Source organism: Myotis myotis, unplaced genomic scaffold, assembly GCF_014108235.1.
Source record: "Myotis myotis isolate mMyoMyo1 unplaced genomic scaffold, mMyoMyo1.p scaffold_m19_p_9, whole genome shotgun sequence".
NCBI classification, from domain to species: domain Eukaryota; kingdom Metazoa; phylum Chordata; class Mammalia; order Chiroptera; family Vespertilionidae; genus Myotis; species Myotis myotis.
In genome coordinates, this window is record NW_023416401.1 from 81,348,203 (window position 1) to 81,370,186 (window position 21,984).

Below are 21,984 nucleotides of genomic sequence, written 5' to 3' on the forward strand. Positions count from 1 at the left end.
TGAGAAGCGCCATGGGCAGTTCTAAAGTGTCCCAGAAAGGGGGTGTCACCTGCTTTGGCCTCTGGGCCCCCAGCAAACCTCAGATGCTAACACTGGCCCTAATGCCTTGGAGGGCAGGCAGGCAGGTGAGAATTTCTGATCTGCTGAGACTGCTCAGTTCCAGAGCCTAGGACCAAGGGGAGGAGAGCCAGCCATCAGGAGAGGCTGTGTCCCAGGTGGGCTTCCCTACACTGAACTGGGACACACCTGAGGGGGCAGCTCAAGGCCCCATTCTTACTAAGTTCTCTAAGAGGTCACCAGTGCCAGGGGAGAGGAGAAGCTGGTTTGACAAAAAGCCAAACAAGACAAGAACCACCATCAGTTGAGTGACGATGGCGATGGTCATAGGCCAGACTCAAGTCCCTGCACTCCAGCAGCTGCCCTGTCAACAGTCAGGGGTTCATCGAGAAACCCCAATGCCCATCCTCTGACATGGCCATGTCCAGTAAGCTTGCTAAGCATGAGGTTGAAAGGGTCACCTATGTAGGCCTATATTTTAGGAAAATACCATCTGCCACATCTGGAGAAGGCCCCTCCCTGGAAGGGCCTTGCCCACAGGCACCCCTCCACCCATGTGGCCAGGCTCTGTGAGTGGCCTGGGGTGGGGCTAGAGGCGGAACTGAGAAGGCAAGACAGATCACCACCAGGTTTTATTAAATAAATGCTCAGTCTAGGGCCAGGTTAGGTGGGCAAAAAGAGGAGGAAATGCAGATCACAGGCACCTCTGTGAGAGGTGGGACCCGCCTAGGGAGGCAGGGACATCAGAGAAGGCAAGCGGGGTATGTAGGGCAAGAGGGATGATGGAACCATTAGAGTCTGTTCTGCATGTGCTGGGAAGGGACAGGGCCCAAGGCTCCCACATTCTCATGGGTGGTGCTGGAAAGCTCAGTGTGGTCCCAAGACCTCAGACCTCCTGCCCCGTTCTCCATGCCCAGCTCAGAAGTGTGGGACTGACCGGCCGGTGGCTGGCCTGCTGTGCTACTCTTTCCAAGAGCTCAGGTTGCGTGGCAGCAAGAAGGAGAGAGGGCCACATGCCTGCCACTCACATTTTCCACAAAAATCCATGCTTCTGGCCACCAGTCTGCCAGAGCCTCTTCCGCCTGCCCTAGCTGGCATCCAAGTCCTCTCTCCAGGTGCACGGCAGACGCTGGCACCCGGTCTCCAGGGTGCTGGGTTGGTCAGAGGAATGGGGAGGAGGGCAGAGGTCTTCATGCTCCTTCAGGCAGTGAGCTCAGTGCTGGAGCTCAGGTTCCGACTTCCCCAGGAATTCCCTAGGCCAGAGGACAACGGTCAGCCAAACCCGAGATCCCGCCTCCCCCCGTCCTCACAGCCCATCTAAAGAGCAGAAGCCTGGAGAAGAGGCAGGGCACCAATGGCATCACAGTCAGTGACACGCGAGAAGAGAGACTAGCTTCTGAGCTCTTCTTAAACTTCAGAGCTATACTCTGGTCTAAGTTTTCTGTAATGATAGGGAAAAATTACAGCCTCTGAGCAAATCCATACTCTTTCAGCTCACTGGTCCCTCTCAATAACCCAGGTCCATGTGGCAAGGAATGGCAAACTGTGACAGACACGCAGCTTTTCCTCTGGAACTCTCAAGGCAGCCAGAGGAGAACTCACATGGGAAGTACAGTTACACACGGGATGAAACCCGCTGACGGCTGATTTGGGTGCCCCTAAGCTCAGAAGCCCAGGAAGGTGAACTCACAGCCAGGAACACAGCCTTACTCCGAGAGGCCGCTGGGGACAAACATATTTTTGAGGAGCTGGTCCAGGCCAGAGCATCTGTGTGCTGTGTATGTGGGGGCAGGACCTGTCGGGTACGTGGGAAGAGACCAAGGCCTCGGGTGTGTGTGGGGATGGGTGGGGGATAGCGCCTGTACATGGATGTCTTGTGCTAGACGCACCCGTGTGGGGTGTCTGTGTGGGTCTGCACAACCTGTACCCGGGGAGATCATGGGAGTAGTCCAGGAGGGAGGGGCGATAAACACTCGGCTCCTCTCCGTGGAAATAAAAGGCTCATCAATCCTCCCACTGAGGCAGCGTTGGTGGGTGAGCCGCCGTGTCTGGCCTGCACTGGCGCCACCTGGGACAACATCCCTGGAGAGAAGAGAGTCTCTCACCTCAATATGCGAGGAAGCTCAGGGCTCTTGTAGATGTACTTGTGCCTGTAGCCGAGGTCTGAGTGAAAGGGCATGAACTGAACTTTGAAGTCTCGGAAGCTGCGAGACAGTGCAGCGATGTTGTAGAGCTGAGGAGGGAGAAACAGGTCAGTGCACAGAGATGGCGGCCCCGCAGTGACCTGCCTGGTGGCCTTCCTTTCAACAGAGGCCCGTCAGAGGCGGCTGCCTCTGCAGAGCAGCCCATGGCCACTCAAACAGCCCAGGAGCCTGCCAGGGCCAGGGTGCTGGCAGAGACCAGCCCAGGTGCAGCCCCTCGGCCTGCAATTTAAAAACCTACCTGTCCCCACACCTGTTTCTCAGACTGCCCCTTCCTTAGATGAGGTGCATGAGGCCAGCACCATGTGCTATGATGATGTGGTGTAAGAGCTGGGAGCAGCACTGAGGGCTCAGCCCTGGGGGCTGGGATGGGTCAGCTACCTCAGACTTTGCTGTGTGCCAGGTCAAGGCCAGTCAACAAGCTCTCTCAGGTTCTGTCCTGGCTCAGCCCCTCCCTCCTCCTACCGCCAGGAGAGCCAGACTGTGCGCCCAAACTCGCCTTACCTCGGACCTGTTCACCCCCTCTAGGCTGCCCCTGCCCCTCTTTCTCACCATGGCCAGGCAATGCTGTCTCCTGCCTCACGCTCACCTACAAATTAATCCCGTTTCGTGGCAGCAAAGGCAAAGCAAATTCAGCAAAAGTACACGCGGAGGCCCCGAGACTACATGGTACTCCTCCAGCATCGCTCCAATCCCAGAGCAGGAGAACAAATGAGAGAGTCTATGTCAGGGGTGGGCAAACTTTTTGACTCGAGGGCCACAATGGGTTCTTAAACTGGACCGGAGGGCCGGAACAAAAGCATGGATGGAGTGTTTGTGTGAACTAATATAAATTCAAAGTAAACATCATTACATAAAAGGGTACGGTCTTTTATTTCAATAGTTTTATTCATTTCAAACGGGCCGGATCCAGCCCGCGGGCCGTAGTTTGCCCACGGCTGGTCTATGTCAACATTACTGACTGGCACTCCTGCGTAGGGGCTGGAGGAGCCTTGTCATCAAGGGGTCCTATCCTCCAGCCAGTAAATGGCAAGCCCTCCCGGCTGGGTCCCCTGTAGTCAAGTCTCTGTCAGGCCAGGACCCTGTACTGGGACCTAGGAAACATTTGCTTATTTTTTATGCTTCCTCTTGTGGACGGCATGAGCTGTCTAGCCTGACTCTCACCCTGCCAGCAGCAGGCCCCTCTTGTACATCTGCCTGTGCCCAGTCCAGCTTGAACATGGGCCTGAAAGATGTCTCCTGCACCAGGGGCTGCATGGACACCCACCTTTCTGCCAAGATGGAAGGGCACGACCGGATCATCCTCCGCGTGCAGGATGAGCAGAGAGCAGGAGATGTGCTTCACACTGTGGGGGGGAGAAAGGACTAGACCAAGATCTCAGGAAGGTGGCTGGGGTCTCCTGGCACCCTGGCCCCACCTTTAGCAGGGACCTAGGTTTAGGGAGTATTTCATCATGGTGTTTAACAGCTCTACTTCTGCTGGGATTCTTTCTACTAAAGAACTAAAAGCTAATTTCTCAGATGTTTCTATCAACATCTATTCTAGGTGTCCATCAAATCTGGAGATCAATTTATTCACCAAATCTGGCCTCTGCATAGTTTCTGAAAATTTAACATTATTTTTGCCAGTAGACATATTTTTTAAAAGTTACAGAACAGTATTTACAAACTGAGTATTTTAGGGGGGCCAAGAAACTTATTGCAAATGAATGTTACTAGGCATCTGTTGGTGTCTATACCCTCTAATTTATCTTTGGCGTAAATAACATGAGGTCACTCTTGAATGTTTACAAGTAAATTAACATTTGCAATAGGTTCACTTACTTCAACCCCTTTAGCAAACCACATATTAGGCTGAGTGTCTCCTGGCTGCCTCACAGAGGTCTCATGGTGAGCTGGTGGACACAGCACCCACCTGGTCTTAGCGCTTCCATACTGATCACTGATCTGGGGGCTCCGTGAGGGCAGTGCTGGTGGGCAAGCCTGGCACCTGGCAGAACCTGGGACAGGGGGCTCGTCATCCCAGAAATGCCCAGCCCATCCACTCTGACCTCATTCCACTGCCAGGGTGGAGCGAATCAAACTTTGAACTACCCGCTTTTTAGATTTTCATGTGGATTCGATTTCCAGTCAGGGCACATACCCAGGTTTCAGATTCAATCTCAGATTGGGGAGCATGGGGAAGCAACTGATCGATATTTCTCTTTCTCCCCCCTCTTCCTTTCTCTAAAAGCAATCAATCAACTAATCAATCAAATAAAATACCCACATGGAAAGCCAAGGTCAAGGGTTCAGACAGTGGCACTGAGTGCCCAGGGGACATCCCTGCTCTACCTGCTCTGAAAGAGACCTAGCTCACATGCTTCACCTTGCCAAGTAACTGGCAACAGACCTGCCCACCAAGAGGGGGCTCCTGAATTCCAGTGGGTGAGGGCTGGGCCACGTGGGGGTGAAGTGCTTGCTGGACCCCACAGCTGCCACTACTCAGCAGGGGGGCAAGGCCTAAGGCGGCTTGCGGGGGAGAGCAGCACTCATTGCTGCTGTTGTTTAGAAAAAGTCCAGTTCAGATAATTCTTAAGTTCAAAAAAAAAACAACTGTATTTACAAACAGGTATTTTGCTTATAATTTTTGCTCAAATTTTTGTTCTATTTTAGAACCAAAAAATATAATTGAGGGGGAAAATATGCTATTTTTCAACATTCTGTTTCAAAATGTAGATTTTTAGATATTAACTGAATATTTAGATAAGAATTTTTTCTTTTAAAAAAAAAAATTGAGATGAAATAAAGATATAAAAAAGACCATGTTAACAGAATATGAACGTTGTTCAGAGAATGAACCCTTCACTAGAATATTTACTTTTGATTTACCTAATAGAAAACAAAGCCAACATCAATCAAATGCCTGAGGAAAAATCAGTTTTTGAGTAACAGTTACTATTACTGCTTTAACGCCTATTCAGGATTTGGTTTTGCCAAACTATTTCCACATACAAACCATGCAGACTCTGCTTTCACAAAGCTTTCGTTCTGCAGTTTTCCCAGACTCCTCTTTCTCTCAGGTGCAACTCTCTACCTGCTTTCCCTCTATAAAGAGAGGTTAGAGAAGAACCAAAGGCTTCAGAATTCCATCCTATTTGGTTAATGTGACGGAACAGGCTTATCCTGGAGGTTCTCAGTGTTTTTCTAAGTGAAAAATTAGATGCTCTACCACAGTACTCACTTTTCATCATTTGCAAATTTAATTCCACTGTTTGTAATGGGATCGAGGAAGAACCAGTCAAAGCCAGGGAAGAATCGATACACCTGAGGAAGACATGGACACAATGTGCAGAAGAGTCAATTAAACGGCCAGTGTGGCTCAGCTGAATGGAGTGTCATCCCGTACACCAAAAGGAAATGGATTCGATTTCCAGTCAGGGCACATACCCAGGTTTCGGATTCAATCCCAGACTGGGGAGCATGGGGAAGCAACTGATCGATATTTCTCTTTCTCCCCACATTCCTCTCTCTAAAAGCAATCAATCAACTAATCAATCAAATAAAATACCCACATGGAAAGCCAAGGTCAAGGGTTCAGACAGTGGGCACTGAGTGCCCAGGGGATATCCCTGCTTCCTAGTATACTGACCTACAGCTCTACCAGGGCTCTACTGGGGCACCCCTGCTCCTCTGTGCCCTGACCAGATTCCTTGCTCAAGAGGACCCCAGACTTGCTGCAGCAAAAGCTATCTGCAAATGGGGCTCCTACACCTCAGAGCAGCAGCCTAGAGACCAGACATCCCACAGACATCAGGGCCACCACCTCAAGAAAAATGGGAGTCCATACAACTTGGGAGAAAAGCAACGAACATCAAAGAAGCAAGACTAAAGAGGAATCTTGGTCAGCAACAGAGCAGTGTGAGGTCAGATGGTAGGCTGACACAGAAAACACAGCCAGTTAGAAAGCAGTGGGATGGAAAAGGATGGAAAGTCCACAGAGGAAGTCCCTCTAGGCCACACGTTACCCTGAAATCCAATGGTGAGAGACTGGCTGCTCAGCACTGTCTGTGGGGATGGAGAGTGAAGGCACTCACCAGCTCACCCCTGAGGAAACAGCTGGGGTAACAGCACCCAGCCTGGGCTGAGCCTCACGGGGAACAAGCCCGGTAGGCAAACCAGGCCACGGGGGCAAGGCTTCCTGAGGGTCCTGCCACTCTAGACAACCCAGCTGTGAACCCGTCCTACCTGGCTGCCAAGTTATAAACTTCCTGGGCAGCTCTGGATTCAGGCCAGTGCCCAGAACTAAACAAAGATTCATTCTTAATAAATCTGCCTTCATTAGAATATTTAAATAATTTTTATGATTATTGTTTTTATACTTATTTACTATAGCCACTTCACAGTAATTATTTTAATAATGAAAATAAGTCCATTTTAAATAAGATCTGTACTTGCCACTGAGAACGGATGGCTCTTGGCTTCTTCGCGGATATTAGTGAATGGAGATTCCAATATAAGGGCATCTGGAGGCGTCTCTAAATTATTGGTAAAATAAACAGGAAACTGTGAGATAGGCAAGAAGCCCAGACAAAACACAAGCTGCATGGCCCCATGAGGGTCCAAGGGCTGGCCCCCCAGAAAAGACAGTGGAAGCTGGGGTGCCAACCTGGACAGCTGCACCCCCTCAGGCCCTCCCACATGATTGGCATGAGGGACCCTCAGGTGGCCTTGGGTCACTCCTGAGAACCACATCTGCTAAAGTTGCTTATTTGGAGCCTGGTCCCTGGTGAGGCTGCACCAGCTGCTCAGGAATCCTTGGGGGGATGCAGGCTTAGGGCAGCTGAGGGTCTGCCAGGCCCTCACCTCAATACCCAGCTCAAGGGGCTCCAAGGAGACACAGAACACGGGCACAGTGTTGCTTGCCCACAAGCACCCACTTCACAAGAACTCACAGCAGGGCCTGGAACACAGCCAGGGCCTGAGCACTCTGCCTGCCCCGAGGGAGCCGGGACCAGGAGGATCCCTGCCCACACACCAGAACTCATGCCATGTGAGCCCCTACCTCGCTCACAGAGGCGCCGCACCAGATTTGTTGCCACTCTGAAGAGAGAAAAAAACAACAGTTCAGTTGAATTTTGACAAAAACTGTTTTGTATGAGACTGTTCTCATACTAGAAAGTGAGCAGAGAAGCTGTGGGATCTGGGAAGAAATTGGTAGCGTTATAGGGAAGGGGGTGGGGGGACAAAAATGCTCCAGGATTGTGGGTGGGCCCGGCTGCCCCAGCCTCAGCCAAGCCCTCTGTCAAGGATGGTGATGACAGCCACCCTTCATGTCCTCAAGGCGTGTTCTGCAGCCTCACCAGGAACAGCCTCCTTCAGGCTGCACAACACTGCCCCTCAGCTCACACCTGGTTGGAGGGAGTGCTCCTGAGACAGCTAAGAGCAGGCTGTGGTCCACCTGCCTGGTTCTGGGGGCCTCTTGCCAAAACAGCCATGTCCTTTGCAGACAACCATGGCAAGATGGCCTGGTCCCCTCCCCTTCCCAGGAACATTTCTAAGGGCTATTTTCTCCATGAGGAGAAGCCAGGAGGCCCTGGCCCAGACCATGCCCCGCCTGCAGGCCCGGCCCAAATGCAGCATGCTGAGCTCGCTTCAGCAGTACATATGCAAACGGCAGCATGCTATCAAGATGAGCAGCAACCTGGAAAGGTGTCGCAGCCACTGCACTTGAATGAAAGGCAGCAGGAAAAGACAGGGTTGCTGAAGGTCCTGGGCTTCTGGGCACTGACATCTTTCAGAAACATTCTGGACCTCACATCAGCAAAAACAATGTAGGTGACCCCAAATGGAACACTAAAGTGCTTCCTGTCTTGGCATTGCTGCCTCCCCCAAGTTCTCTGGTAAGCCAAGTACGGCCTGGGTGGCCCAGTTGTTACAAATGCCCCAGCGTAGTGATCAGAGCCCTGGCACTGGGGCTTGCTGGCCAGCACATAAGTCCAAAACCAGGAGATGCGAAGTCCAGGTACATCTGGAACTTGAACTCCATCTGGTCTGCTCTGCCCCGGCCCCCCAAGGGCACAACCTCGGGCTGAGGAGTCTGCCCGTCCTCCCTGAGGCGGGGAGACCGCCCTACAACTGCCCATGTGTCTCGCGTCACTTCTTGGGTTGAGGAGGTAAAGTCATTCAAACCTTTATGGTCTCTGTGGCATCGCTTCCCCTGCCCTGCGTGCAGACGAGAGACAAGGCTTATTAGAGCTAATGGTGCTACAGGATCCATAGGGCACCGGGGCACCCTTGGGGACCAGGCTGGAAGATCGCCCCATGAAGCCCTGCTCTCGAAAAGGCCACGCCATGCTGGAAACTCTTACCCAGTGCCTAGGGAGTGGCCCCAAATATACACAGGGTTGTCTCCACTTCTTGCTTTGATCCAGTCAAAAACATGGAGTGCGTCATAGGTCATGCCCGGCTCTGACGGTGTGCCTATTGAGTCACCCCAACCTGGGGGAGAGAGGCAGAAGAGAAGGAAGTCAAGCCCAGTTCACTGAACCTCTTGGGGTCAGATTCAATTCCCCTCTTTCTCCACAGGCAGGCGCAGACAATTAGGGGCAAAACAAACCTCTGCCATCACCATCGTCACCATCCACAGCTCCACATGGAGGGTGTCCTGACAAACTTGTTCCTACTCCTCCCACCTCTTTACCCAATTACAACCCTTGAACCCAAAGGCTGTCACACACCCTAGACCAGCCGCGGGCAAACTAACGGGCCATATACGGCCAGTTTGAAATGAATAAAACTAAAAAAAAAAAAAAGATCGTACCCTTTTATGTAATGATGTTTACTTTGAATTTATATTAGTTCACACAAACACTCCATCCATGCTTTTGTTCCAGCCCTCGGGTCCAGTTTAAGAACCCATTGTGGCCCTCGAGTCGGTCCAGTTTAAGAACCCATTGTGGCCCTCGAGTCAAAAAGTTTGCCCACCCCTGCCCTAGACTGAGTCCTGATGAGCAGCAACGAAGAAGGGAGTGGTCCTGCTGGGACATCAACCCCCCCAACACTGGGGGCTTGTCAGTGGCTGGCCCAGGTTGAGGGGCCAATGAGAGCCCAGCCTGCCCCGGGACCCCTCAGCCCAATCCAGACGCCCTGGCTCAGCTTCAGCCCAGCTTTCAATAGGCAAGGGAGTCAGGAGAGGCTCTGAGAAACACGGTGGGTGACAGGGTAGGTGGGGGTAATTCCAGGCTCCAGGCAACTCTGAACCAGAGAGGCAAGGGCTCTAAGCATCTTGTTTGCATAACAGAGGAAAGCCAAACACATCTGCCTCCACTCTGGGTCCTCCCCAAGGGCCCTTCCACCCAGTCCCCAGGAAAGGTCAAGTGCCCTTGTCATTTCCACCAGCTCAGCAATGAGTCATCATCAAATGATCTGAAAGTACCATAAGGTTCAGAAAGAGCAGGTTCTGCTGCATAAGCAGAAACCCACAGAGTAAATGGGCACAATAAGTCACTTCCCCTGGGCATCCCAGACACAGATTAGGGAAGAAGTCATATGAGAAACAAGGCAAGACAGGGCACAGTGGGAGGCAGGGACGCGGGGATAGGGAGGGACAAAGACACACAGAGCGAGACAGAGACTTGACAGGGACAGCGGGAGACACTTAGAAGCGGAACTGCTCTCTCATAGGGCTTAGAAATGTAGAGGCTTAATATACTGGATTTCATTTCTTGGCAGAAGCACCGGGAGGAAAAGAAGGAAGAACGCTGGCCCTTCGCTTTATCCTAAGGGCTACTACAGAGTAGAGCAGAAACAGAAAACCCTTTTTAGCACAGACAAAAGGATAAATGGGTGAACTGATTTCCGGACCCTCATTTCAGAGTTTTTCCCCAACCCTAACTTTTAACTGATGGAACCAGGAACTAACTTCCTTCATGAAAGAACCATTCCTGAGGTAGGCAGAATGATGACCCCCAGAGAAGCCCACATCCTTATCCTTATCCCTGGAACCTGTAAATATGTTATGTGAAAGTGACGCAGGTTAGGGAGAAACGAAGAAAATTCCCTGGCAAGTGAATGAAGAAACTGAGACAAATGGCTGAACAACCGGCCAGAATGGCTGAGCAATTAACAGCAGGTAATCACAAGAATCTACCCTTCCTAACTAAAGATATAGAAGAGAAGGTGGTTTAAATCACCTTAGTCTGAAAGACAGGTATCAACAACAAAAACAGAGCCAGACTAATACAAGAAAAAGGTAAAACTAATCAGAAAATGACCCCAGACCCCAAAAGTCAGGGTCCGAGTAATGCAAATACAAGGGGCAGGAATGTGGGCAGCATCAAGAAGCTGGAAAAGGCTCTACCTGGTTTGGCTCAGTGGACAGAGCATTGGCCTGTGGACTGAAGAACCCTGGGTTCTATTCCAGGCAAGGGCACATGCCCGGGTTGCAAGCTCGATCCCCAGTAGGGGGCATGCAGGAGGCAGCAGATCAATGATTCTCTGTCATCACTGATGTTTCTCTCTCTCTCTCCCTCTCTCTGTGGGTTCTTGATCTCTTCAGGGGCAAGCCCTCTGATTTATTCAAGAAGAAATACCGCAGGGGCAAGAATAACAATCTTCTCTCTTAGCAATTCCTTTTCCTGTTTTCATAACCTCAATAAGACAAACTCTCCCAAGCATAAAACGCATCTGATGTCCTGCTGTAGAGAAAGTCTTGAGTCCAATAAAGAAAAAAGACAGAATCTTCCACATCTCCCTTCCTCTCTGAAGTAAAATATATAAGACAAGCTGAAAAAGACAAGGAACCAGATGCTCCCATAGTACCTTTTGAAGGAACCAGCCCTGCCAACAGCTTAATTTTAGATCAGAGGCTAAAGATTTTGGACTCTGACCTCTAGCACTGCAAGATAATAAATATGTATTTTAAGACAGTTAAGTTTGTGGTAATTTGTTACAGCAACACGAAGAAACTAACATAACACCCATATCCTCGGTCTGAGGATAGTGGACAATAATGCCCTCCAAGAAGGTCAAGATAAGCCAGCCAAGTGGCCTTCAGCCTTTACTCTCTCCAACTGAGAACTGGGGGCATACACTTCTCACACAGCTGCTCACTATTAATACAAAGTATTTCCTGGCTCACTGAGGTAGAACGTTGTTAGCTTACATCAAACTGTGGGTTCTCGCCGAGACCGGTTTGGCTCAGTGGATAGAGCGTCGGCCTGCGGACTGAGGGGTCCCAGGTTCGATTCCGATCAAGGGCATGTACCTGGGTTGCGGGCATATCCCCAGTGGGAGATGTGCAGGAGGCAGCTGATCGATGTTTCTCTCTCATTGATGTTTCTAAATCTCTGTCTCTCTCCCTTCCTCTCTGTAAAAAAATCAATAAAATATATAAAAAAAAACAAACAAAAAAAAACTGTGGGTTCTTGATCTCTTCAGGGGCAAGCCCTCTGGTTTATTCAAGAAGAAGAAATACCGTGGGGGTGAGAGTAACAATCTTCTCTTAGCAGTTCCCTTTCCTGTTTTTACAACCTCAATAAGACAAACTCTCCCAAGCATAAAACGCATCTGATGTCCTGCTGTAGAGAAAGTCTTGAGTCCAATAAAGAAAAAAAAGACAGAATCTTCCCCATTTAAAAGTCGCTCACAGATGACACGTGCCAGGGTTCCAGGCACTCGTGCCTGCCTGTAAGAGAGACGCCCCTGGCGGCTGCATGCAGGACACTCACTGAAGAACCGGTCCCCCTCTACTACCTTCACACACAGTTACTACAGGTTAGGAACCTGCGAGCTACACATCGAACATTAACTAGAGTGGGACAGGCCAGTAAGCCAGGATAAGCAGAACAGGGAAACTGAGACAGATAAACAGCCGTTTGCAGCCACCTAGACAATCTAGATGCCAGGCAGGTTGCAGCCATCTAGAAAATCCTATCTTCCCTAAACCGGGGACACTTGAGAAGAAAGGATTTGCACTTCCCCTCCCCAACCAGTGTGTAATTAGCTTAAATCACCTACTCAGGGAGACAGCAGAGATCCAGTTAGTGCCATTTGTGAACCACACCCAAGGACAGATGAATTTAAGAGAATAAATCTCATTTTGTAACATCAGCATATACCTGATGAATATTCTATTGATCCTCCCCTAAACACCCAGCCTTTAAAACCCCTCAAAACGAAGGTCCCAGCAGATCCCAGCATGCCCTCTCCCGGGAGCACAAGGCGCCTTTCCCCTCACCCTCTTCTTTCCCCACAGGCAGGCATCTCCTAAATTCTAAGGGACTCCACGAGGCTTGCAAGCAGGGCAGCAATGGGCAGTGGCAGCTCATCCCAGGCTAACTCCCTGAATCTGTTCCCAAGGCCTCCTTTTCTCGAACTTCTTAGTAAGCCAAAGCAGACCAGCACAGGCTCATTTCCCCAGCGTTTTTAGTTTCACTGCCCCAGCTTTAATAAACATCCTCTAAAATTCATCTGGACTCATGTTGTGAAAATCTTCCTGCACAAAGTCAAGAACACACACACTATCAGCAGACAGCCCCACCAAGGACCAGGTCCCCTGTCCGGTAACAGGAGGAAGCGGGAGGGCTAGGAGATGCAATTTCAAAAGAACCCTCACCTCTGTAGTCAAAGGTGACCACGTGGTAACCAAGGGAACTCAGCACCTGTAAAGTGAAAAATAACCATCTGGGCAAAAAGATCCTCGTACCTTGGACAGAGGGTAACTTGCCCCTCACCAAACCCATTCCGGTTTCCGTCTTTACGCCCTGCACACATGGGAAGCTTAACAAAGACTTGTCATCATGTTGCCCCAATCCCGGTGGGATCTTATAAAACCCAATGCCAACGCTGCTACTGGATACACCGATGCCCTCCACCTCAGCAGTGTGAGCAGGAAGCCTCCCTTGGCTGCGAGCCACACCTGCACCTCTGCATTCAGGGGCTCACAAGGGGGCTTTGACCACCCAGCAGCCCAGGAGGAGGAACTCCATCTGCAACCTAGCATGTCTCAGACTTAAGCTTTCACTGAATTGTTTCTGTTATTAAAAAAACCCTCTACTAGGGGACTGTCTAGGGTGGGGGGGAAAAAAATGGACACATATGTAATACCCTTTGTATTACTTTAAGCAATAAAAAAAAAAGAAAACAAAAACCAAAACCCTCTAGACTTGATGATTTCTCATTAGATATCTACTTACAGACTCCTTCCACTCCCCACTCCACCCGCCAGGGCGGCTGAGTGTGCCCACAGGCATATGGAAGCTGCCAGCCACCGAGTCACCCCAAGTCACTGCCGAGCCTTTGCTCCTTTCTCCTTAGGCTGCCCAGGGCCGTCTGTAGGCGACCTTCTAGCTCCCAGCCTCCCGCAGATCCTACACTCTCCAGAGCCACACTGTTCCTGGTGTGAACCATTCTATGGACAGAAACCTCAAAACGGGACCTACAGTTTTCCAAGCATTCCCTTCCCTGACCTGATCTAACCCACACAGGGAAACAAACACTCCAGAGCCCAGGGCAGTCCACCTGGTATATGACGAACAGAGCAGTGCCCGCACAGTACTGATGTTCCCACGCATCTGCTTGTGTCCCTGTCTGCCTGTAGCAAATGCAGATGCCCATTTAAGAGAAGGATGGGGGAGACAGGCACGGTGACCCTGGACACTGGTAATAACTGCACATTTCAGGCTCCTAGACCCAAGCACCTGAGGAAGACAAGGACCAAGTAGAAGGGAAGGCTACAAGCCTGCCTGCAGCACCCCTTTACCTGGGAAGATCTGCTGAGCTTGAAATCCAATTTAAATGTGATCATATTTCCTGTGAGGCAAGAAACTTGTGTGGTGGCCCAATTCCTGAGCCTGCAACTTGGGAGTAAAGTATAGCTCCCTGACCCTCTGTCCTCTCCATTCCTTTTATATGTGAGTAACATACTAGTAAACAATTTCAAATGGCTTTTATGTAAATCAGCCAGCATCTGGCATAAGATCTACAGGGTCCATTTATCCTGATTTTGGAAACTTTCCTGGAGGCAGCATTGTCGGAAGCACTCCACGATGGAGTCACCCACAGAGGCAGTGCCAGAAAGGCCACCATGATTAACAATCAAAATTACCAGGGGACTCCCTGCTGTTCATGCCACCTGGAAAGAACAGACAGGAAACAACACTTGGGCAATGCCCCCTCCATCAGAGACCCCTGTGGACACTGTTCTGTCCATCATACACTATCTGGACACTGCTCCCTCAGTCATAGACTGTGTAGACACTGCTTGACCCATCACAGACTGTGTGGATACTGCTCTCTCTGTCACATACTGTGCCATGCTCACCTACCTTGTAAAGCTCCACTCGGTGGTCACCTCCTCTAGAATGTCAGAGAGAAGGAAACAAGAATAGGTGTTAATGCATGTTCTCAAAGAGGCAGGCCCAGGGTCAATACTGGAGCATCTGGGTTTTTAAGGACTTGGTTCCCAAAACTATAAGGGGAGCGGGGGTGGGGGGGACATTGGTGGACAGATGACCTCCTCCTTGGGATACCCTAAGTGGCTCTAAGCTTGCCTGTAGTACTGTGCCAAGCAAGAGATAGTGTTAGTACTTTGGAGATATTTGTTAATTACTATCTTACTTTTATTTTTGACTAGGTAATTCCTACATGCAGTACAAAATCCAAGACACAAGAGGATACACAGCAGGCCCACCCACTCCTGCCCCAGCATCCAGCCTCTTCCTCAGCCTATTGTCCAGGGACCACCTATAACAGAAGCAAAGGCCCTTCTTTACTTGCAGACACACACCCACAGGGATCCAACACACATTCCTCACTTTCTACTCAATACATCACAGCCAACTCTCAAGTACACTCTTTTTAGCGGTGGTCGCTTTGCTTGTCTTGTGGTCATTTGGTTCTTTACCACCTGCTGCTGACTTAAGTTTTGCTGCCATGGCCAGATACATGTGAACCATGTGTGGGACTCATTCCTACACAAGGAACTACTACCTGAAGGCGTGCAATCATAATCTTGACAATCACTGCTGAGTCCTTCAGCGGGCCCTCGCCTTTTACCCCAAGAGTGTGAGAACAGCCGGCTCCCAGCTCCTCACCAAAAGACTAGTTTTTGTGGGCACTTTTTATTACTGAGGCTGAATAGGCTTTCATACATTTGAACTATTTCACATGTCTGTATTCTCTGTCCAAGGACCATCTATTCCTTCTCACTTTCTGTCCAGTTGTTGGTCAGTTGTCACTGTGGACAGACAGACTCCAAAGTGGGAATGGGGCAGCCTCAGAACAGGGCCTGAGACAAGAAAGCAGGTAGGCTCACCCTCTACAGACTGCTCAGCTGTATGTTGTTGTTTTTTATGACGAGCATTTTGTCCCTTTTGGGTGTGTATGTGGGGGTGGGGAGGGTGTGTCCTTGGGAGAGACAAGGACCAGATGAAGGAGGAAACCAATAAAATGCAGAAACAAAAATACAAAGAAATGAGTTTCAAGTCTAGAATGAAATACTGCATAATGTTTGCAGTTAACTTTGGAAGAGTTCATGGTGACTCTTATCTGAATTTTTCAAATGTCCTACCTTGAACAAAAAGAAGGATTCAGAGCATAACACAAGGGTGGCAACAACTGGGGGTCTGAATCTCAGGGAGCGGCATGAGTCTGGTCAAAGAGCAGGGACAGGCAAGATCTGCAGCACAGGCAGTCTCTGGAGCAGTGGGAGGGAGCAGCAAACCTTTCAACGTCACAATATTTCTTTAAGCCTGAAGTTACAGGCAGTTTGTTTTATTTACCAAGTGACTGGCATTGCTTAACTGAACCTTATTCACAATAAACTTCAAAATTCTCTCATTTACAGAAAGATACTACAAGAGCTGTTTGTAGCCACTTGCTCTTTAAAAGAAAAAGAGAAACGCTCCGTGGCTTGTTCCAGACACAGAAGAAAGCAAACAGCCAAGTGCATACATGATTTAGTAGCTAGGCACTCTATTCCTTGGCTCAGAAACCATCCTCGTGGGCCACGCTTCCTGGACTTCCTGCCTGTCCTCTGCACAGCCCCTCTGCCCAGACCCCCCACTGTGGCCTGCTTTCCCCTCTAGAAAGGCCCGTGCAGTATTCACTTGCAAGTTCTGTCTATAAAATGACCACACCCCAGCCCACCACCACGGCCAACGCACCAGGCGGTGGCCCTGCCTCCTGCCAGCTCCTTGCCGGCTCTCTCACACGACCTAAGGCAGCTGCAGCAACAGTGACCCTCCCAAGGGCTTCAGGCAGAGCTTTGTTCAGAAAATGCACATGCCCACCTCCACCCCACCCCGCCCCCAACACACACACACACACACACACACACACACACACACACAGCTCTCCCAGACAGACTCTTCTGAGTAATTCTGGCTACATGGGATGGAAGGAGCCCTCTTTAAACCAAGGGCGGTGGTAGCTCCAATCCCAGCTTGGTCTGAAGAACATGGCATCAACGTCACTCTTGAAGTTGGGATAAACCTGGACAAGGGCTTTGTGTGCCAGCTGTGTTAGCACACTAGCCCAGCAGGATGCCCCGGCACTGCTGGCTTACAGCTGGAAGCAGAGAACTCACGAAAGTCACCCTGACCTGACAGCATGTGGGGCACCTCAGCTGGGGTCTCTTGGCTGGACTCCCTCTGCCTTTGGCTGTACCTCCTCAGTGTCACCCCTGCCTCTTCTCAGCACTCGCTGGCCTTTCTAGGAGGTGTCCCACCTCCCCCAGGAGGGCATACCTGCCAGGAAGGAAGTGCCAACCTGCCTGCAGTCATCAGACAGGGCTGACAGAAGCTGCTACTGAACAGGAGACAACTTTCCTGAGGGCATTCTTTGGCCCTGAAGAGTCGCACCATCCCTCTTTACCCCCTGAGGGACCACTGCTTCCTTACCCACTGGGAAACCTTGTTCTCCAAACATGGGCCGTCAGACTCTTTGCCTTTTAAATTACACCAGGCAGGGCGCATCCCTCTCTGGCCCAGGATCTGGGTCACTCTGACAGAGATGCAGCTTCCTCCATCCCACCCAGTCACTGTGAGCTTCAGATAAGGGGTTTCTGCTTCACATGTTGGCTTCCAAGGAAAGAGGATCAGGGCCCACTTTGCACACAGCCCTGCCTTGCTCTGAGCCTGTGGAAACGCTGCTTCATGTGAGTTCACCTAGACCCCGCCCCCCTTCCAGCAAACCCCATAGGAACTCTGTCTTTTCCTCTGTTCCCCATGTGCCTGCTCCCTCATTGCAGTGGGTCAGTAAGCCCGACTGGGCCAGGACACTCCTGCTCACAAAGGAGCCAGCACTGTATGGAGGACACATGCGTGAGCTCTCCTTCCTCACCGGGTGCCTGCATTCCCGTGCAGGTACAAGATGACAGGGTAACTGGAAGCCAAGGCATCCTCGTACCACATCTGGTCCTTCCCCTGGGCAGTCTTCCACCAGACAGCGGGGACAGTGTGCCTGGAAACAGAAGCAGAGAGGAACAGCACGACCAGATGATGATGGCTGTCGAAGGAACAACTACGAAGCCAATGTCCCACCGAGCAGAGAGCAGGGGATGTGTGCGCAGAAGAGGCAAACTGTCCCTGTCTCCAGAATAAATTACTGAACTCGGAGCCCCAAGGTGTAGGGATGGCTTTTGACTGCTTACGTAAATTTCCTAACTTGCAAATGGATATCTGCTGGCCATAGTGGCTCACAGATAGCAGTTACCGGGGTGTGGGGACAGCTGTTTCTCCAGGAGGAACTAGAAGCTCTGTGAGGAAAAACCTCACCTGGATGGGTCACCAGGCTTTAACCTGGGACTAGCCCAGAATGAGCACTTGATAAATATGAGCTGAACAACAGCATTTCCCTCATACATACCCATATCATATTTTCAAGCTGTAAGACAGCAGCATGTTGCCACAAGTGCTAATTCAGCCAACACTGAACTCGTGAGCTGCACTAGAAACCTGGCCATCCTTAAAGTACCATTTCTAAAGTACAGCACATTCCAGACCCATGTCTGCAGGAGGACGCGTTACAGGCTGCCCCATCTCGTGACTGAGCTTATAGTCAGCCAACTCATTCCATACCCGGCCAGGTTCTCAGAGACTCACTCAGTCTATCTGGCCAAACCCTCCTTCAGAGAGATGCTCCAGTTAATCTTAACTCAGGCCCACATCAAATACTGTTAATCACTGGGGAGAGTCTGAATTAATAAGGCTTTCTGTAAAAGTTATTTAAATTAGTAAGAATCCTTTAAAAATGCTGTAGTCAATGGCCAATTTCTTATTTTCTAGCTCTTGAGTTTCAGCATCTCATTTCTAACATATTTTTTGACTAGTTCCAGGGATAACACTGTGGGTGTTTCTGACCACTGTAATTATCACTCTCCTATAATTATAAACCTATGGAATGAAAAGGTGTATGTGTGTGTGTGTGTGTGTGTGTATTTATCTTTATTGTTGAAAGTATTACATTTGTTCCCCTTTTTTTCCCCATCAACCCCCTCCACCCTGCACCACCCACCACCTGCCCAGGTCTTCACCACACTATTGTCTGTGTCCCTGGGTTATATATACCTATACTTATAAAAGGGTAATATGCTAATTAGACCGGATGTCTTCCGGACATCCTTCCAGATGTCCTTCCAGACAAAGCCACAGTGGCAGGGGCCGAGGCAGAGGCGGTTAGGTGCAATCAGGCCAGCAGGGGAGAACAGTTAGGGATGATCAGGTAGGCAGGGGAGAGCAGTTAGAAATTATCAGGCCGGGAGGGGAGAGCAATTAGGGGCAATCAGGCTAGCAAGGGAGAACAGTCAGGAACAATCAGGCTGGGAAGGGAGAGCAGTTAGGGGTGATTAGGCAAGCAGGCAGAGAGGTTAGGGGCGATCAGGCAGGCAGGCAGGTGAGCAGTTAGGAGCCAGCAGTCCTGGATTGTGAGTCGGACATCCCCTGAGGGGTCCGGATTGGAGAGGGTGCAGGCCTAGCTGAGGGACACCCCCGACCCCCGTGCACGAATTTCATGCACTGGGCCTCTAGTATGTATATAAGTTCTTTGGTTAATTTCTCCCTTCCTATCTCCCCCACCCCCACCTTCCCTCTGAGATTCGTCAGTCTCTTCTATACTCTATGTCTCCAGATCTATTGTGTTCATCAATTTATTTTGTTCATTAGATTCCACATATGAGTGAGATCATGTGATACTTGCCTTTCTTAGACTGGCCTGTTTAGCTTAGCATAATACTTTCCATGTCCCTCCATGCTGTCTCAAAGGGTAAGAGATCCTCCTTTTTTACAGCTGTATAGCATTCCATGGTATAAATGTACCTTTCAGTACTGGGAGCTAAGGCACTTCCAGTAGACAGCCTACAACAAATGTGGGACTCTTGACAAAGGCCCAGGAAGCTTCCAGCAAGAGAAAAGGGGAAATATTCCTGGGGCTCACCTCTGACCTGCCAGATTGATAACTCTGCCCACAACAGGCAGCCGAGATTGAGCTGACGGCCAAGCAAATCCTCAGCTTTAGATCTGATGAGGTGCCTGATGAGAGCAGTTGGTGCCCAAGGGCCCACACTGTCCTCCCAACAGCACAAGACATGAGCAGGCAGCAGGTGCCCACCAGCACACAGCCTGGCTGTCACTACCAGAAGCTGTATTTGTTGTCACTAAATACAACTTTCTTGGGTAACTGCTATGAGAGCTCTCAGCCTAAGTATCAGCACCACAATCGCCCCTTTGCAACAGAAGGAAGAAGCCCTAACTAAATCCCATGTCTTCAAAGCACAAACCCCCATTAACCGGCAGGAGGGCCAACCAATTCCCACCAAAGAGCTCTGGATGGAGAAGCAGAGTGCCCTCTGTGCACACAGTGGTCAGTAAATGCTAGATTAAATCAAATTGGAAATGACAAAAGACTCTATAGAGTCTCAGCACCAACTTGTAAGAACAAAAATCTCCTTTCTCATTTTATGTCCTTTACCCAGGACCATTATTAGAAATGCCTGAACTCCTCGCAATCCACACTGGGAAGCTATTCACAACATTTCATTTAGAAGCTTCTCACATACACAGTGGTTTTCTGAGACAGCAGGGAGAGACTTTATGGTACTGAAAAAACACCCCATCTAGATTAAGGGACAGCGATTCAGAGTGATTCTGAGAGGAAAAAGCACAACATACCACAGAAAGGTTGATCAATTTAAATTTAGTTGTTCTAAAACACCCACTTGTCCCCAGAAAAAACATTAAAACATATTCTAAAGACAAAGAAATCACAGAGCATAAGTCCAATTCAAATTTATGGCTACAAAAAGTACATACTCAGATAGCAAACACCAAAATTACTGCCAAAGTGCTGTATGGAAAAAGAAATCAAGCTGTTTTCAATATCTAGACCAGGGGTCCTCAAACTTTTTAAACAGGGGCCAGTTCACTGTCCCTCAGACTATAGTTTAAAAAAAAACTATGAACAAATTCCTATGCACACTGCACATATCTTATTTTGAAGTAAAAAAACAAAACGGGAACAAATACAATATTTGTATTTGCATGTGGCCTGCAGGCCGTAGTTTGAGGACCCCTGAGCTAGACATTCCTGCCTCTGAAAAGAAATGGTGTATCTCAAGCCTGTGCTCACAATTCTGTGCTTATATTCTGTTTCTAGTACTTTCTTTTCCCCTGGAAATGAGGCTCTCTACAAAAAGCAATCTGGTTCACAAAGCTGTTTGAAAACCTCAGGATAGTTTGGTGCCATCTCATTGTGCTTCATTAGGATCAAATTTAGCAGAGCTCTTTGCTTTGGAAATAAAGTGGGTAAAAATAAAAATGGGCATGCAACAGTTTTAGAGACTGCTGCCAAGGACAACAGTGACCACAGTGCACAGGGTCCTTCCTGCCTCCTGGAGAGTCCACACAGTGGGTGCCTCGACCCTGCAGTCATTTGGCCAGACACTCACCAGACTCCAAGGGTCACATCTTCTTCTGGCTGGAGGTAGTAATTACAGGTGTGATTCAAACCTTGATCCTGTGGTTTTTTCAAGTCAATGAAATAGGGAACTCTCACTGTGGGGGACAAAGAGATGAAAACCAGGATTAGTGGGGTACACACACACACACACACACACACACAGTAAAGCTGTCAAAAAAAAAAAAAAAGTGCCAAGTCTTTTCCAACACAATAATGCCAGGCATACCAGACCCTCCAGCCTCAGGTGGATTTGTAGGCAAGCCTGCTCTGGGACACTATGAGTCTTCAGAACCTCTAGCAAGGGTGAGGTCTGATTAGAGATGGACACCCTGAAGTTTGATTATTCAAGGTGTGAGAAGGTGCAACTGAGGAAGGAAAGATCCCTGAGAGACGTGAGGGTCAGCTGATCCCACCTTCTATAAGGAAGCTGTACAGATTTTTAGTTTTCTTTGGTGAAGTGAGTAGTTTCATTAAATAACCTCACGCATCTACGCCGTATAAAAGCCAAGTGCGCTCACCTGCCACCCTTGTCCCCTTCCTGAGCTGCACTCATCAACCTCCTGCTCCAGGGCCTTTGCACTTGCCGTCCCCTTTGCCTGAATGCTCTCCCACCACATAGCCTGCACATCTGGTTCTCACTTCCTAAAATGTCCCTGAGGCTCAGTACACATTTGCTGAAGAAATAAAGTATCCCACTCCTGAGGATATGGGGTTATACATATGCTCTTTCCTCAGAAATTCCCTGAGCAAACGTTTCAGACCATGCAGGCAGACAAATCCTCCCACGAGG

General features: G+C 49.6%; 1 protein-coding gene across 3 annotated transcripts in view; it reads right to left on the bottom strand.

The window, feature by feature from the left end:
• Positions 1-674: 674 nt before the first annotated feature.
• The window catches only part of ABHD12 (abhydrolase domain containing 12, lysophospholipase), a 62,901-nt gene continuing 41,591 nt past the window's right edge, over positions 675-21,984 (bottom strand). For all 3 annotated transcript variants that reach the window (XM_036321155.1, XM_036321157.1, XM_036321156.1), the window contains exons 3-13: positions 21,184-21,289; positions 17,583-17,702; positions 14,567-14,597; positions 12,856-12,901; positions 8,609-8,738; positions 7,303-7,340; positions 6,696-6,775; positions 5,482-5,564; positions 3,526-3,604; positions 2,163-2,290; positions 675-1,310 (exon numbers count right to left, since the gene is read on the bottom strand). In XM_036321155.1, the coding sequence (XP_036177048.1) occupies positions 1,271-1,310; positions 2,163-2,290; positions 3,526-3,604; positions 5,482-5,564; positions 6,696-6,775; positions 7,303-7,340; positions 8,609-8,738; positions 12,856-12,901; positions 14,567-14,597; positions 17,583-17,702; positions 21,184-21,289 (881 nt within the window). In that variant the 3' untranslated portion in view covers positions 675-1,270. The remainder of the gene's footprint in view (positions 1,311-2,162; positions 2,291-3,525; positions 3,605-5,481; positions 5,565-6,695; positions 6,776-7,302; positions 7,341-8,608; positions 8,739-12,855; positions 12,902-14,566; positions 14,598-17,582; positions 17,703-21,183; positions 21,290-21,984) is intronic.